Source organism: Uranotaenia lowii, unplaced genomic scaffold (genome assembly GCF_029784155.1).
Source record: "Uranotaenia lowii strain MFRU-FL unplaced genomic scaffold, ASM2978415v1 HiC_scaffold_613, whole genome shotgun sequence".
NCBI classification, from domain to species: Eukaryota; Metazoa; Arthropoda; class Insecta; order Diptera; family Culicidae; genus Uranotaenia; species Uranotaenia lowii.
Window position 1 is genome coordinate 9,070 of NW_026598549.1, and position 15,931 is coordinate 25,000.

Sequence of the window (15,931 nt, forward strand, 5' to 3'; positions counted from 1 at the left end):
ATTTGCCAAATGGTAAACCGCCAAATCGACCAAACCGCCAAACACTATACCGCTGATGTGAAAACCGCGGGCAGAGGTACAACCCATCAACTCTTTTCAAAATTTTGGTGTTTTCAAAATAAAAAAAATGTCCGTTTATAAGACTATGTAATGCTGAACTTGTTCTAATTTGTTTTGTAAATACAGTTGTTTTCTGTTCTTTTTTTCTTGATCTTGAATGATGTCATAGTTTATGGCATCATTTCTCTTTCTCTTTGCAGCAGAAGTTGCAGAGATTGAATAAGGAAATGCAAGCTTTACGATTTTATCATTCATCGAAGAAGTACAAAAATTACTTACCGATTGCATCCGCTCTGCTGCGTTTCTTAGCACTGACCTTCGCTTGGCCTTGGGTAAGCGCTTGCTTGCTCTTGATCTCGAATCGTGAAGTTCATTAGGTTTCCACGGGGTTGATGTCCTATTTTATACCCGGTAATATTTTTATGCTTCAGTTGGTATTGATTGTTGTCCTGAACTCTCCTGTTGATATGCTGATCCAGATGCTTGATTTTTCGGTTTGTTTTAGCTTTTCAGTTGGGATTGGAAACGTTTTGTTGAAATTTGCATTTGCGGATAACTGTACTTCAGATAATCTACATTCCAGCAAAAGCCAGTAGTCTAACAATTATATTTTCACCATATTTCTGTTGGTTGAACTGGATTTCGTAATGTTTAGACATAGTAATAGAACACTGATTCAAATACCACTGATATTTGTCACAGATAAATAAAACATACTCTTATGATCCGGCCTGTTTAGAGCTTCAGATATACTGTTCGCCTCTTTCGTCTGCGGGGGGCAGCAGATGAGCCGACGGAATCATCATCGTCGTCGTCGGTGGCATAAACAACGGTGGTGCTCCCAGTTCGGGTAGCGGCAGCCGGTTGGCACTGTTCAGTGATCCCATCGCCGTTCCAGAGGTAGTCGGAATTGAAGCAAGCGGGAGAGTTTCCGGCGGAAGCGTAGCGAGAGGCTGCTTTTTCAACTGCAGCGCCGTCTTCCATTCCGCGTACTCGAGCGGGTGCTGTTTCCGTCGGTGCGAGTACAGATTCGAGTTAGAATTGAACGTCTTCGGACAGAAGTTACAAGTGTAGAGAACCTCACCAGTATGAATGGTTTCGTGTTCCTAAAAAAGGAAGAAAATTGTAAGTAAGTAAATCTTAAACTACAACTTTTCTAGAGTACCTTCAAATCAATGGGTCGTTTAAACGCTTTATCACAGTAGCCGCACTTGTAAATACGTTGATCCTGGTGCATAAACTTCTTGTGATTTTTTAGCTGCTCTGGATTGGGAGCCGTCTTACCGCAGATGTCGCACGTTACTGGACCCACGCTTTGGCAGATTTTCCTGTGGGTCCAAATAGATTTCTTATTCTTCATCCATTTGTGACAGTGCTCGCACTGGATCTTCAGCTGTTCCAGCCCTTCAGCAGTGTGCGACAACTGGTGAGTTACCAAATCGGAACGCTGGCGGAAACCACGGGCACATATATCACAAACGTACTTTGCCGCAGCACCGTGCTTCGAATGTTGATGTGTTTTGTAGGATTGATTGGTGCGAAAAGCTATATCACACGGAGCGCAGTAGAAACGCTTCTCGGCTATCGATGTGTGTTTCATTTTGTGCGAAGTCAGGTGATAGGACTTTGCAAAACTGGCATCGCACTCGTCGCATTTGAATATCTTCTGTTCGTCTGTCACATGAGTGTAATCCATGTGCAACTTCAAAGCCAATCCACTGTGGAAAAATTTCACGCATACGTGGCATTTGAATTTCTCCGGATCCTCGTGGTATTGAGCATGTTGATAGAGAAACGTTCGCTTGTAAAATCTATGCTCGCAACATATCACCATCGGATTACAGTTGTGAACCGCTTTGGTGTGGTTCCTCAGTTCGTTGAAAGTATCCGAAGTGAACTCACATTTTGAGCAGAAAATACTACAATATTTTCTAATCAGTTCATCCTCTTTCGCTACTTCTTCTCTACATCTCGGAACAGGGACACGTTTCTCTGCATTCTTTTTTGTTTTCCGAGGGGTATATTTTCTTTTCGGTTTGCTAGCGTCTTTGCGTGCTTTGCGCTTCGACAGCACTTCATCGTCCGAGTCGATATCCTGCGAAGGATCCCAATCAGAACCTTCCTGCTCTTCTTTGAAGTCATTGTCAGATTCATCCGAATTAGGTTGATTTTCTGTTTTATCAACTTTGTTTTTTGTTTCAATCTCTGGTTCCGATTTCGTTTCTTGTGGAGGCAATTTTCTTTTACGACCTCGCTTCTTCTTAACCGGAACCTCTCCTGGTTCCATTTCTTTGTATTCTTGCTCATTTTTGAACCCAACCAGAGTCATTTGGTTTATGTCACCTGTCTTTTCAACGAGCTCATCCAGCTTCGAAAACGATTCGGGCAGTATTTCCCGTTTCACGGCAGCTACTTCCGTATCCGTCTCGATTGGTTCCACTTTGATTTGCACCGGAATAACCGGATCCGCTAGGTCCGAGTGAACTCGTTTCACCTCACAATAGAACTTGTGGAATTCATCGATCTTCTCCCAACAGCTGGTGCACAGTACGCTGGCGAAGCACTCGGTGTCCTGGAAGGAAAGGAAGATCGATTTAATTTATCCAGGGAACAAACATTCTAAGCTTAAATAAGTGTCAGAATAAGTACCGGAACAGTTTACCATGGCGGTTACATCATCGATACGTATCAAATTTGCAAACAAGCAAAACTTACTACGAAAATCTTATAACGTTAAAGTCGGTAACCTCAAGAGTGTGTTGATCTACAAATTAAGTAATCGAAAAACTGACCCCTCGAGTTCAATGAAGCGAAGACATCCAAACGAACAAGACGGATAAACGTACCATACTGTAAGGAAATTCGATCCCCCAAAAAATAGAGAAAATCAATTCCGAAGAAGTGGCGACCTTGATTAGTGTAAGATGCAGCATCGAAGATGTGTCTAGACATGAGTTGTCTATTTATGTTGCATTTTTTTTTTAACAATTAAGTTGAACTTATCGGAACAAGCAATTACTGCCTATTTATAGTCCTTGTTGTCCGAAAAAGAAACAAAACAATTAGTTTTTTCCCTAAATCGTAAATTACTTACCGAAAACCAAAAGTGCGTTGTGACTATCCGGTGCACATCGTCGGCATTGGTTTCGTCCGTGATCCGGAGATAGTTATCCGTCCGGCGGAAACAGGTGAGGCAGGGCTGCACAAACGTGGCCATCGTGAACGCGATTCTGGAATGATGGAAGTGTTAAATTATAGAAAAACTGGCTGGAGCACGTAGAACTTTAATTTTATTTCTGTTTCTGCCACGAAAAGATGGAAAATAACAATCATCGACAATGATCAGATTGCGTCCCTTGTTGCCAGCTAGTCAGATCGGGTTGTTAAAAAAAAACACATAAATCCACACTTTTCCCATTTTTCTCAGTCATCGTACATAATTCCACCCCAAAATCATCCTTTGCTTTGAAAAATTGGGTTCATTTACTCATTTCTGCAGAAATTTTGACATTTTGATGAACATAAATAATGTATCATTAATTTTCAATAAATATGAACGATTAATGATGACTAGAACAATCAGTACATAGTCTGTTCTTGGCATTTGTCTGTGACACTACGTGAATTAATCGCTGTTGACAACATTTATTTTCTTTCTAGATTGTGTCTCTGTTTCTTCGTAAATCCAGTTTCGGAACATCACCTGCGAGTTGTACAAAATAGAGAACCAGAAGTGGTCCACCAGAGCATCGCCGAGTTTTGTTTTATTGGCTTGAATCAATAAATTGGGTGTTAAGTTTTTGTTGAACCCACTGAAGCAAGAATGTCTCAGGATTGCTGCATCACCTGTACAAAAACTATAGATCCAAATACGGTACCTTATCTAGCAGATCATGAATCTACCCGAGAGGCACTGGCCGAGCATTTTTGGTTTGGAGTAAGTTTATATTATTCAATTTAAGTTCAAGTAAAGTAACTTTTAGGGTTTTTTTTAGGAAACGAAGCTTATATCAGCAGTCACCTGTTTAGAGTGTTGGAAGCGAATCGCAGATTTCCACGAATTCTACTGCGAAATCGATAGGATTCACCACCCTCGAGATGAGGATTTGTTACCGGTGGACCAACCAGTGGAAGTAAAGCATGAACTGCTCGATGATTCTTCTTTCTCTGGAAAGCTGGAGTTTGGTGATGAAAAACCTAATAAAACTGATTTAGAATCAACGTCTAGTAAAACATCTGAAATGAATCAACCAGATGTTAACAGAAGAGGACGGAAGCGGAAAACCCCTGACGAAAAGATTGTGCCGAAACCTCAATCGGAACGTTCGAGGAAAGTACAAGAGGATAACGAGCTGTTTCAGCAGTATTTCGATTTGACATGTGATTCTTGTGGAGCCAAGTTTCCAACTTTCGCCCAATTGCAGACTCATTCGATCGAAACGCATAAAAAACAAGCTTACATATTTTGCTGCAGTCTCAGGTTCAAAGTTAGATCCCGTTTGTTGGAACATTTGCGATACCACCAGAATCCGGAACAGTTTCGTTGCGCACCCTGTGATAGACAATTTTTTAACGGCGAAACACTCAAGTACCACAACGAGACGGTTCATTCGGACGCGGCCGAGGAAGGCTGGCGCTGCGAACCCTGTGGCAAACAGTACACGTCCAAGGTGGCTTGGAGCACTCACGTAAAAAATAAGCACATCAATCGCGAAGGATTCAAGTATTTGTGCCACGTGTGTGCTAAGGGCTTCCAGGACCCGACCAACTATCAGAAGCACATGGAAAAACACACCAACACCCCGAGGACGCCCGAGGAACGGGTTCAATGCGAGGAGTGCGATAGTTGGTAAGGTTTTGTGGATCAAGGAATTGAATCTTTAAATTGTCATAAAATTTTTGTAGGATCTACAAAAGTCACATGCGGAAGCACAAACTGATTCATACTGGCAGCAAAACATGCGATGAATGTGGCCAGGTTTGTCCCAGTGTTTTATCGTTCAAATATCACAAGCTACAACACAGGAAACCGGATCTTTCGTGTACGGTGTGTGGCAAAACTTTCAAAAAGGCAGTTAATTTCAAGGTAAAATTTTCACTACAAAATTAGTAAAAAGTCGTAAATGTTCATTATTGTACCCTTTTTTTGCCTATACCTACAGGAACACATGGCCGCTCACAACGGAGAAAAATTGTACTCGTGTGATTTCTGTGACAAAACGTTCAATTCCAATGCGAACAAGGCATCGCACCGAAAGAAGAAACATCCCAGGGAGTGGCTGGAGGCCAAGATGAAAAGCGACCCGAACATGCCCGAAGACAAACGGTTGCAGTTGGTGCAAGAAATGCGAAATCTCATTGAATAAAAAAAAAAACTTTATAACCGTTATTCATTGTTTGCAATATCGCTTGGTAGGATAAAGTGGGATAAATTTCCCGGGGCATTAGGAGAGTTCGCAACCTCCGAGCAGTCCCTTGAAAATTAAGATACTCGCACACAAAGCAAGCTGCAAAGCAAACTTGGCAGCACTGCAATTCATTTGTTTTTCAACCGCAATTTGTTGACATCTTCGTACCTAGTAAGATTTTCACGATTTTCACCGAATTTCTCGGAATACAAAGTTGTCTGGTATATTTTTCAGAATAAGTAAAATAAGTGTAATTGTTCGAAAAAATTCTCGTCAAAAAACTTGATAACAGAAAAAAACAAGTAAGCTTCGAACATTTGATTATAATTGTAACATATCATTTATGTTTTACTTTTTCAGTATAAATCAAAATAGTCTATTCAAAGACATTTTGAACTTAACTACTTGATGAAGAACCAGCATCTGTCTACCTGAAGGCGTCAAGTTTAGTAAAAAATCTCCAACTTCGTTGCGAACATAACGATTAAAGTCATCATGGTTGCGATAACATAAATAATTGCGTTTTATATTACATAGTTTAATAGTGGACAGCTTATCAATAGCAATTGCAATTGATACGTTCAAAACAATATTCTAAGCGTTATTCAATTGAGTCACGATGTCGCTCGATTGTTGTATCGCATGTACCAGGGTAGTGGAACCCAGCTTAATGCGTTCAGTGTCAGATAACAAATTAACTCAACACGCGTTGACGCAACATTTTTGGTTCAAGGTAATTCTATTAACTTGATTTAATTCTAAGTATTTCAAATTTTAATTGTTTTTTAGGATATTGAGCTCATATCTGCCGTTTTATGTTCCAGTTGCTGGAAACAAATCGAAGACTTCCACACCTTTTACAGTGAGATAAAAAAGATTCACTTTCCACTGGCAGAGGATGATAAATCTGCTAGTGATGAACCGGTGGAAATAAAAGAGGAACCGATCGTCTTGGCGGACCACCAGGAAGAAATCTTCACAGTGAAGTCGGAATCGCTTGATGTGCAGATCGAAAATCTTTACCCGTCTGATGTAGGTGGTTCAGATAATGAAAGATTTGATGTAATCAAAGGAAAGGTCGAGTCTGAAATAATAGAAGACTTGGAGCAACCGGTGGATGAATACGCATTTGAAGAAAATTATCATTTTGAATTGAATGAAAAACGAGAGGAGACTAACATAGACGGCGAAGCAGAGATTAATGTGTTACAGATAACACCAAAAAAGCGTGGACGGAAGCCCAAATATCCTGACGGTCCACCTAAGAGAGTGAGGAAAAGGCCACAAACCGAAGCTTCGAAACGGTTTCAGAAAGACAACGAACTGTTGCGTAAGCATTTTGATCTGAAATGCGACACCTGCAAGGCAGAGTACCCAACTTTTGCTCAGCTTAACAACCATTCCTTGGAAGCGCATAGCAAACAGGTACACGTATTCTGTTGCAACCTGAAGTTCAGATGCCGTAACCGACTTGTTCAGCATTTGTGGTTCCACCTGAACCCGGAGCGATATCGATGCGAACCGTGTAACCGTCAGTTTCCCAACGCGGAAGCGTTCAAGGCTCACAACCAAACTATACATCTGTCAGCGAATGCGGAAAAAACTTTCCAGTGTGAGCTGTGTCCGCGGGTCTATCCAAACATGAGAGGACTCACCATACACCTGCGCTACCATCGGCAACTGAACGAAAGCGGCTGGCACTGTGATCCCTGCGATAAGCATTACAAAACCAAAGCGGGCTGGATGGAGCACATGAAGACCAAACACAGCACCTCCCAGAAACACCTGTGTCACATATGTGCCAAAAGCTTCCAGGATACCGGCTGTTGGAGGAGACACATGGAAAAGCATGAAAACATCACCAAGGAACGGGAAGAGCGGGCACAGTGCGATGAATGCGATAGTTGGTAAGATTTTCTAAGTCTCCGTAACGCATACGATAATTAACAATATTTTTCAACCGTAGGATTGTGAAAAGTAACATGCACAAGCACAAGAGGATTCATTCGGGCAGTAAAACGTGCAACGAGTGTGGTCAAGTTTGTCCCAATGCCCTTTCTTTGCAGTATCACAGAACACAGCACAAAAAGCAGTTGCTGCCCTGCACGGTGTGCGAAAAAACATTCAAAAACCCTGTTATTTTGAGGGTTCGTTTTGAAAACCAATATTGAAACATATTTAAATAAAATTGACTTATGTCCGTTTTTCAGGAACACATGGCAGCACACAACGGGGAAAGGTTGTACTCGTGTGATTTTTGCGACAAAACGTTCAACTCCAATGCCAATAAGGCATCGCACCGGAAGAAGAAACACCCTCGGGAGTGGATGGAACTGAAGCTGCAGAAGGACCCTACTATGCCGGAGGCAAAACGGTTGAAGATAATACAGGAAATGGAAAGCCTTTTATAGATAGAATGGATTCAGTTGATTTAAAAGAAGTTAACAATTTTACCGAAAACAATCCGAATGCCATTCGAGTTGATCTATATAGTTTAAAAAATACGATAGGCGATTGACCATCAATAGTAATTTTTTTTTTTAACAAAGAACCTGAATGCTAATTCATTGAATTCGACAATGAAATTTAGATTTTTTGTGTAGGATAACTTTTTCAGCTATTATACATTGCTGGCAGCACTGCAGTAGAATTATTTTATTTTGCACTTTGTTTACATCTTGATTTTCAACAAATTTTCATTATTTTTTTCGGATTGCAAACTTTTTTTTTTTTTTTTATTTAGTAACTAAAGTTTATTAGGCCAGATCACTTTTACAAAGTTTTTATGTGCCGGGGTTCTTTTTAAATTTAAATTTAAAGCTAGGAGGTTGGAAAGGGTTTGAGGATGTTGGAAGGGCTTTGGAGGGGAGGGTAGGATTCTTATCACTAGATTGCCGTTCTACGGCAGAGGTTGATATCGCGCTCTCTTGCCCAACTCCGTTGTTCGCGGAGTCGGGTGGAGAAACATGGGTAGAGTTCTTCTTCCGAGGAGGTGAAGGGGTCGTCGGCTGAGTAGCTGGTTGTCCGGATACCGAAATGGTATGGTCGCGTTTTGGTTGCTGCTGTTTGGTTGCTTTTTCTTCCTGTTGTTGCTGCTGGTTATTTTGCGAGTTGTGTGCAGGTTTTAGATCGTTGCTTGATCGGGTGATATTTGCATAGCTGGTTTTGTTGGTGTTGTTCTTCACTTGTTGGCGAGCTGTGGCAAGAGGCAAATTTTGTTCTACGCTGATCCTAAGAGCTGCTGATTCTTCAATCCACTTCGGACAAGTGCGTTCGGATGGCGAGTGATCGTGTGATTTGCAAGTATGACAAAATTTGGGCCCTGGACAATTGCTGCTGTCGTGATTTGTGCTAGAACAAACACTACACGCGCGTTTGTTCGGACATCGGCTCTTCGGGTGACCATATGAGAAGCAAAGGCGGCAAAGCAATGGCTGTGGTACGTAGACACGAGTTCGGACTCGGAGAAGACCAAAATCCACGAACTCGGGGATGATGGTACTGCTTATAGTAAGGACTAAGGTTGGTGTGCCGATTATGCCAGATGCAGTTTTTTTTGTGATTCTTCGAACCTCGGTTATTTTTTGTGATAACAGCTCAGCCAACAATTCTGCCTCGGTCATATCGATCACTTCGCTACACCGCACAACGAACTTTCGCTGGTTAAGATTGGGATGACTCCCTATTTCTATAGGAGTTTCATCGATTAACTGCTTCATTTCTTCTAGCTGTTTCCCTTGTTCCTTGCTTCTAACCTTCAAAACGTACCACTTCCTTACTCGATCATAGAACGCTCCATCAATCTTTCCGACCTGTTTCTCTAGAGATTTTCCTACTATAAACGGGTTTGGAAGAGTGTGTCCATCACGAGCTTTTAGGTAAAGGTAGAAAAGGCGGCCATGCTGGTTCTTCGGGTCGAGCCATTCCGGTATGGTCCGACCCGGGTAGTCTCCGGGGGACGGACTCATCACTTCACCACGTACCGAACTTTACCAATCATAAAAAAATATCTTTAGCCTTTTTGGATAGTATCGAGAGCGTGAAAAGAAAACGACCGATCTAGCCGAAGGCTGAGAGGAAACTGGATTGCAAACTTGTTAAAAGTAATATTTGTTAGAAATTGTATCTAATTAATATGTGGAATTAGTGTGAACATTTAAAGTGCATCGATATCAGAATAAGAAGATACTCATACAATTGGTGGGGTAGTTTCTGGTAAACTTTTATATCCGTCAATATTTTCTACTTCAGGCAGTCCCTGGAGTCCCAGTTTTTTCGATCAAAACCATTCGATTCTAATATAAAAGTGCCTTGTTACAAAAAGCTATTCCAAGAGACATTTTGAAGTTATCTATGAGTTGATAAATCTTGAACAGAGAAAATTTCATGAAGGATAAAAAAAACTTAATGATTTTTTGTAGAAACCTCTTCGATAGCAGTATTCAATGTAATGCAGCTTTTCAGGCGAAAAATGAAAAGATTTGCATACCTCAAGGCGGATTAAAAAAATAAGGCACAATTTTCCCGTTTGTTTCTGTGAAGTGCCGCTATTGAGCCTACCCCATTCTGAAACCTGAGTTCATGTTTTTCTTTGAAAAATTCTAGTAACTGCTACAATGTCCCTCGAGAATTGCATCGCGTGTACCAAGACGGTGAAACCTGACTTAAGGCGATCAGTGGCAGATAACAAATCCACCCAACAGGCTTTGGCGAAACATTTTTGGTTCGAGGTAAGGATTTGGATTTGGATTAGAATACAATATAAATATCCTTGTTTTATAAACAGAAACAGGAGTTCACATATGCAGTCCTGTGTTCGATTTGTTGGAAACAAATTGAAGACTTCCATACATTTTACTGTGAGATAAGAAAAATTCACTTCCCAAAGTCAGAACCCAACGAACTTGTTAGTGGTCAATCGATTCGAATAAAAGAAGAACCTATCGGCGGGGCGGAACATCATGAAGAAATTTTTGCAGTGAAAGCGGAAATGCTGGATGTGCAGATAAAAAATGATTGTATTTCGGATGATGAACGATTTGAAGGTGTCGAACGAACGATTGAGTCTGGAACAATAGACAACATAGAGCAACCAATAGACGGAAACGAATCTGATGAAATTGATCAAATTGAATCGGACGAAGAGCCCCTTGAAGGAGAATCAGATGATGATTCCAGTCAGAAATCAACGAAAATGCTTGAGCAAAAGTCTAAACCCCCAGGCGGTCCACCTAAGAATATTAAGAAAAACCCACAAAGCGACAAATTAAAACAAAAGGAGGACAACGAGCTTCTGCGCAAACATTTTGACCTTAAATGCGACACTTGTGAAGAGAAGTACCCCACGTTTGTCCAGCTGAAAAACCATTCGCTGCAGACTCATAACAAGAAGGTGTACGTTTTCTGTTGCAATAAGAAGTTCAGCAGTCGCCATCGACTTCTGCAGCACATGTGGTTCCATCTCAACCCGGAACGCTTTCGATGCGAACCGTGCAATCGTCAGTTTCCCAACGGCGAGTCGCTCAAAGCTCACAACGAAAATAAACACCTGGAGGCAGAGAAAACGTTCCAATGCCATCTCTGTCCGCGAGCCTATCCCCACAGGAGAGGTCTTGGGATACATCTGCGCTATCATCGGCAGCTGCTGAGCGAAAACGGGTGGCGCTGTGATCTCTGTGATAAACAGTACCAAAGCAAAATGGGTTGGCTGAAGCACATGGAGACCAAGCACGGTAACTCCCAGAAACATTTGTGTCACATTTGTGCGAAAGGGTTTCAAGATACCGGCTGTTGGAAAAAGCACATGGAAAAGCACGAAAACGTCAATCAGACACCGGAAGAGCGGGCCAAGTGCGATGAGTGCGACAGTTGGTAGGTTTTTACGAAGTATGTTACAAGTTTGATGCTTTCAAATTTTTAAAATATCTTTCAACCGTAGGATTGTAAAGAGTAACATGCGTAAGCACAAGATGATTCACTCGGGAAGTAAAACGTGCCAAGAGTGCGGTCAAGTTTGTCCCAGTGCCCTCTCGTTGCAGTACCACAAGGCGCAGCACAAGAAACAGCTGTTGTCCTGCACGGTGTGTGACAAAACTTTTAAGAAACCTGTTAATTTGAGGGTTTGTCTCAATTGAAATATATACATTGTCCAAAATAATTTGTTTCTTCCCGTTGTTTAAGGAACACATGGCAGCGCACAACGGGGAAAGGCTGTACTCATGTGATTTTTGCGATAAAACTTTCAACTCTAACGCTAACCAAGCGTCGCACCGAAAAAAGAAACATCCCAGAGAGTGGATGGAATTGAAGCTGAAGGAGGACCCTTCGATGCCCGAGGGCAAACGTTTGAAGATTATCCAAGAAATGGAGAGTCTTTTGTAAACAAAATGTCCGATAAAATTGCATTCAATGTCAATTCTTAGCTAAACAGTATCCGAATGTCATGTAGTTTTAGCCAAGAGACAATGTTGATAAACGATGGTTTTAAGCTATTTTTAAAGAAATGGTCAGTTTCGGCATCATAAAATTAAATTTTTATAGTGAAGTCTACACATAACAGTACGATTTAATGAGACATATCCAAAGTTTCACTTACGCTTTCCTCCTGATCCTGGGGCTGAGATGTCTGATAATCTGCCTTATGTGTGCGTATCAAATGATGCTGCAAGCGTTTGTACGAAGAAATTTCCTTTGCGCAAAACATGCACTTGAAGGTTTGATCACTTTCGGCAACTTGGCCAAGCTGAGCCGAATGCTCCGCTCGAATGTGTATGTCCCGGAGGGCATTATTGGGATACATTTCCGGACAGTGCGGGCAGCAGAAGCTGCTGGGGCGTGATTTGCGTGCGTCTTCTGCCGCATGATGAGATTTTTTGTGGGAAGACAGTGACCGTCGATTGTTGGTTACGTGGCCGCATTCGTCACAATTGAATGACAACCTTTCGTGAACTTCCTCCACGTGGCGCTTCAGGGTGCCGCGATCTGAGTACCTGTAGGAAAACATGAAAAAGTTAGATGTACTGGAAAGTATTGTGTTTGTTGTTCCATGTACCATTTTTGACAAAAGCTGCATTGTTGCCGGTCCAGACTACTGCCATCTTGTGTAATAGAACTTCGTCCTGATTTTGTTGCTGCTTTTTTTATTTTTGTCTTCTGAATGCCTTCTGTTTTGATCTCAGCGATTATGGGTACTTTTACCTCTGTGCTCTTATCTAGAGACATGCTGGTTTCAGGTAGCACAACCATAGGATGTGTTTCCACAACCTTTGGAGATTCCTCTTTGGGATCACTAGGCTCCACCTTAATTGGCAATGTTGTATCGAGCTCCGCTGGTTCAGTTCCATTACTGGAAACTATCCCCGAGCTACCTTGCTGACTCCCACTATCAGCTGCGGGAAGCTGCCCGAGTTCCGAATGTTTCTCTTTGATGTGAGCCTCTCGTGGAATTTTCTTGAGGAACATCTCCGGACAGTGCGGGCATCGGTAGGTGGGGCGTGTTGGTTTTCGCGCAACATTTGCTGGATGATGAGTTTTAATGTGCAGCGAAAGTGCCCGCCGAGTGGTAGCCACATGGTTGCACTCGCCGCAGTTAAGTTGCAGTTTCTCGTGAACTTCTTCCACGTGACGCTTTAGGGTGCCACGGTCTTTGTATCTGTTGAAAAACTTAAAAAAGTTAGAGAATCCTGAATAATACGTTGATTGTTATGCGTACCGTTTAAAACAATAGCAACATTGATTCCGGTCCAGAGCTTCCCCATTCAATTGCGACATAGGACGGAGCAAAGATGATTCTGGCCTTGATTCTACATTTTCAATCGTCAGCTCATTAGTTTCTGTATTGGCATCGTCGTTATCTTCATCCACTGACATAATAGTTTCAACAGGAAGCATGAGCATCATTTGATCAGGCTCTTCGAGATCGGAAGATACCTCTTCGGGGTACAGAATCTCGGATTTTATCGACATAGATGCGTCGAGTTCCATCGATTGTTCAGTATCATCATTTGGGCCTGTCCCTGAATTATCTTGATATAAACTCTGCACAGACAGGTAAAATCGATGAAACGTTTCTATCTGGGCCCAGCAAGTTGGACAGAGAACTGCCGGCAGTAAATCATTGGTCTATAATTTTGAAAAAAAGAGTTTTGTGTATATTCTATAGAATGAAGGGAATTTATATTTCTAAGTTCGGTAACTTATTAAATTTTTAAAGTAACAAATTTAAATTTTTAAAGTAACAAATTTAAATTTTCAAGGTAATAAATTTAAATTTTCAAAACAACAAATTTCAATTTATAAATAAATAAATTTAAATTTTTAAAGCAAATTTAAATTTTCAAAGCCACAAATTTGTAGTGTGTTTTCCGTGTGAGAGATTGGTTTACTGGCAGCCCGGCGGGGCGAGCTGTCAGTTTGTGCGTTTCGTATGATTGCGTTTCCGTCAAATATGAATGTCTGTGTGTGTGAGTGAAGAAAGAGGCCTTTTGTGTGAAAAAACTTTTAACCGCGTGCGAAATTATTTCCATCCCAATCCGACTCTACAACTTCAGAAGTGGGATTCGTTCGGTGCTGCAGTCGCCATGATGTTCGCGCGTTCGAAGAAAGAGCAAATTACTAATTTGCGCCGGGAGCTGGCTGGCAATGAAGTTTTAGTTGCTCGGCCAGCCGAATTCTCAGACATACAATGTCTCATCCCATCGTTCGCTGGAAGCGACACGTACGTCCCCGAGAGGTGGTTGGACGACTTCGAAAGTGCTTGCGATTCCGTCGGAGGAAATTCCCAATTCCGCCTGCAGTGCATACGCCGATTGATGCAGCCGGACACTGAAGCCGGGTGGTTCCTACGAATTGACCGTTCCGCCACCTACGAAGAATTCCGTGCAAGCTTTTTGGAAACTTTTGAGCATTCCTGTACGGCAGTGGAAATCATCGGATTGCTCAAGAAAACTACGTTCACCAGCAGCAAGACATCGGTGTTGGGATACATTTTCAAGATGGAGGAAATTGCTTCGCGCGCCAATATTGAAGAAGCACAAACCGTTCTGTTCATCATCGATGGGTTCCGGGATCGTTCCGCAGATATTACGGTTCTGTATCCGGCCAAGGACCTGGCACAACTCAAGCAACTGTCTCGACGGTACGCAAAACTCCGGGAAATACGTTCCAGTTCCGCCACCATTCCGATCTCAAGAAGCGAGACAACGAAAATCGAAAGTGGTTCCGAATCAAAATTACGCTGCTACAACTGTTCCGAGAAGGGTCACATTTCCGCTCGGTGCTCGAAACCTGGTCGAGCACTGAGATCCCGTTTCCGCTGTGGTTCCGATAAACACGTCACCAAGGATTGCCAAACAAAAGCGCCAACCAACAAGGATCGAGTGGCGCTTGTGGATGACTTCAGTCGCAGGAGGCCGCCAGACGTCAGCAACCAGCCCATCGCAGCCCTCACCGAAGTGAATCTGGTAAGTGTTGCTTTCCTTTCTGGCAAAAGAGTGCATTCAGTTAGAAGTTTCCTTTCGCTTTTTGATACGGGTAGTCCAATAAATTTGATTAAAAGGTCAGCCGTTCCTAGTGAGTTAGTTTTAGGAGATAAGAAGTTTTCAGGATTCCGAAGTGTAGGTGGTTTTCCGTTGTGTGCTTACGCTATTGTTCCGGCTCGTGTTACTTTTTCCGCTCATTCCGAAAAAATTAAGTTTTACGTTGTCCCTGATCATTTTATGGTGCATCCTCTTTTGCTAGGCCGAGAATTTTTGAAGGCTTTTGGTATAATTTTGTATAATACACGATCGAATCAATACAAGATAGAAGTGAAAAACCAAAGTGAAATTCAAATATCCGATAGCTTGTTACATTGTGTGTACGATTTGTTCCGAAGTGACGATACGGGTACGTTGAGGAATTGTTCCGTTTGTTCGGCATATTTACGGTTAAATAATGTGAACAACTTGGTCGTTGATGTTCCCGACATTTTCGCAATTGAGGCCGATGATCGAATCACTATTAATCCGAAATTGAAATTAGATACTCAACATGAGCTTATGAAAGTGATCAAAGATAATTATTTGGATCTCAAAAATATTCCGGAAAGGCATCACTCTTATGAAATGAGGTTAAAATTGACTTCCGATATTCCCATTAGTTATGGTCCGCGGCGACTTTCTTATGCTGATAAAGTTGAGGTGGATAAAATTGTTGATGGGTTATTGTCTGCTGGTATAATCCGGCCCAGTCATTCCCCCTATTCGTTTCCTATTGTTTTGAGGACGAAGAAATCCGGTGAACGTCGTATGTGCATTGATTATAGGTCGTTGAACAAAATTACCGTGCGTGATAGTTATCCGATTCCGCTCATTGATGATTGCTTGGAGCGAGTTGAAGGAAAAAAATATTTCTCTGTTTTGGATTTGAAGAATGGATTCCATCAAGTAAACATGGCACCAGATTCTGTTCCGTTTACGGCTTTT

General features: G+C 41.9%; 3 protein-coding genes across 4 annotated transcripts; 2 read left to right on the forward strand and 1 right to left on the reverse strand.

Annotated features, from left to right (window-relative positions):
• Window positions 1-599: 599 nt before the first annotated feature.
• Window positions 600-12,186, reverse strand: LOC129760455 (transcription factor grauzone-like). 2 transcript variants are annotated; one of them, XM_055758097.1, is made up of 4 exons: window positions 12,064-12,186; window positions 3,155-3,290; window positions 1,226-2,632; window positions 600-1,166 (listed from the first exon to the last, which is right to left on the reverse strand). In XM_055758097.1, the coding sequence occupies exons 2-4, from the start codon at window positions 3,275-3,277 to the stop codon at window positions 804-806; spliced, it is 1,893 nt and encodes a 630-aa protein (XP_055614072.1). In that variant the 5' UTR covers window positions 3,278-3,290; window positions 12,064-12,186; the 3' UTR covers window positions 600-803. The 2 variants fall into 2 exon arrangements, with proteins under 2 accessions (XP_055614072.1, XP_055614071.1); XM_055758096.1 differs by lacking the exon at window positions 12,064-12,186 and having other exon boundaries at window positions 603-1,166; window positions 3,155-3,431.
• Window positions 914-5,440, forward strand: LOC129760456 (zinc finger protein 43-like). The gene is made up of 4 exons (XM_055758098.1): window positions 914-3,997; window positions 4,056-4,909; window positions 4,966-5,146; window positions 5,223-5,440. Exons 1-4 carry the CDS (start codon window positions 3,884-3,886, stop codon window positions 5,424-5,426), a joined length of 1,353 nt encoding a protein of 450 aa, XP_055614073.1. The 5' UTR covers window positions 914-3,883; the 3' UTR covers window positions 5,427-5,440.
• On the forward strand, window positions 5,619-11,917 carry LOC129760458 (zinc finger protein 62-like). Its single transcript, XM_055758100.1, has 10 exons — window positions 5,619-5,770; window positions 5,829-6,201; window positions 6,258-7,375; window positions 7,435-7,615; window positions 7,679-7,870; window positions 8,229-8,295; window positions 10,074-10,198; window positions 10,255-11,339; window positions 11,407-11,587; window positions 11,649-11,917. Exons 2-10 carry the CDS (start codon window positions 6,088-6,090, stop codon window positions 11,847-11,849), a joined length of 3,264 nt encoding a protein of 1,087 aa, XP_055614075.1. The 5' UTR covers window positions 5,619-5,770; window positions 5,829-6,087; the 3' UTR covers window positions 11,850-11,917.
• Window positions 12,187-15,931: the final 3,745 nt, after the last annotated feature.

Bases quoted from the DNA above. Each gene is read 5' to 3' on its own strand.
- LOC129760458 (XM_055758100.1), top strand. From the start codon at position 6,088: ATGTCGCTCGATTGTTGTATCGCATGTACCAGGGTAGTGGAACCCAGC. The intron at 6,202-6,257 runs GTAATTCTATTA...ATTGTTTTTTAG, and splicing joins CGCAACATTTTTGGTTCAAG to GATATTGAGCTCATATCTGC. The intron at 8,296-10,073 runs GTTGGAAAGGGT...GAAAAATTCTAG, and splicing joins TTTAAATTTAAAGCTAGGAG to TAACTGCTACAATGTCCCTC.
- LOC129760455 (XM_055758097.1), bottom strand. From the start codon at position 3,277: ATGGCCACGTTTGTGCAGCCCTGCCTCACCTGTTTCCGCCGGACGGAT. The intron at 2,633-3,154 runs GTAAGTAATTTA...CTTTCCTTCCAG, and splicing joins CAACGCACTTTTGGTTTTCG to GACACCGAGTGCTTCGCCAG. The intron at 1,167-1,225 runs GTACTCTAGAAA...TTCCTTTTTTAG, and splicing joins AACGACCCATTGATTTGAAG to GAACACGAAACCATTCATAC.
- LOC129760456 (XM_055758098.1), top strand. From the start codon at position 3,884: ATGTCTCAGGATTGCTGCATCACCTGTACAAAAACTATAGATCCAAAT. The intron at 3,998-4,055 runs GTAAGTTTATAT...GGTTTTTTTTAG, and splicing joins CCGAGCATTTTTGGTTTGGA to GAAACGAAGCTTATATCAGC. The intron at 5,147-5,222 runs GTAAAATTTTCA...CTATACCTACAG, and splicing joins AAAAGGCAGTTAATTTCAAG to GAACACATGGCCGCTCACAA.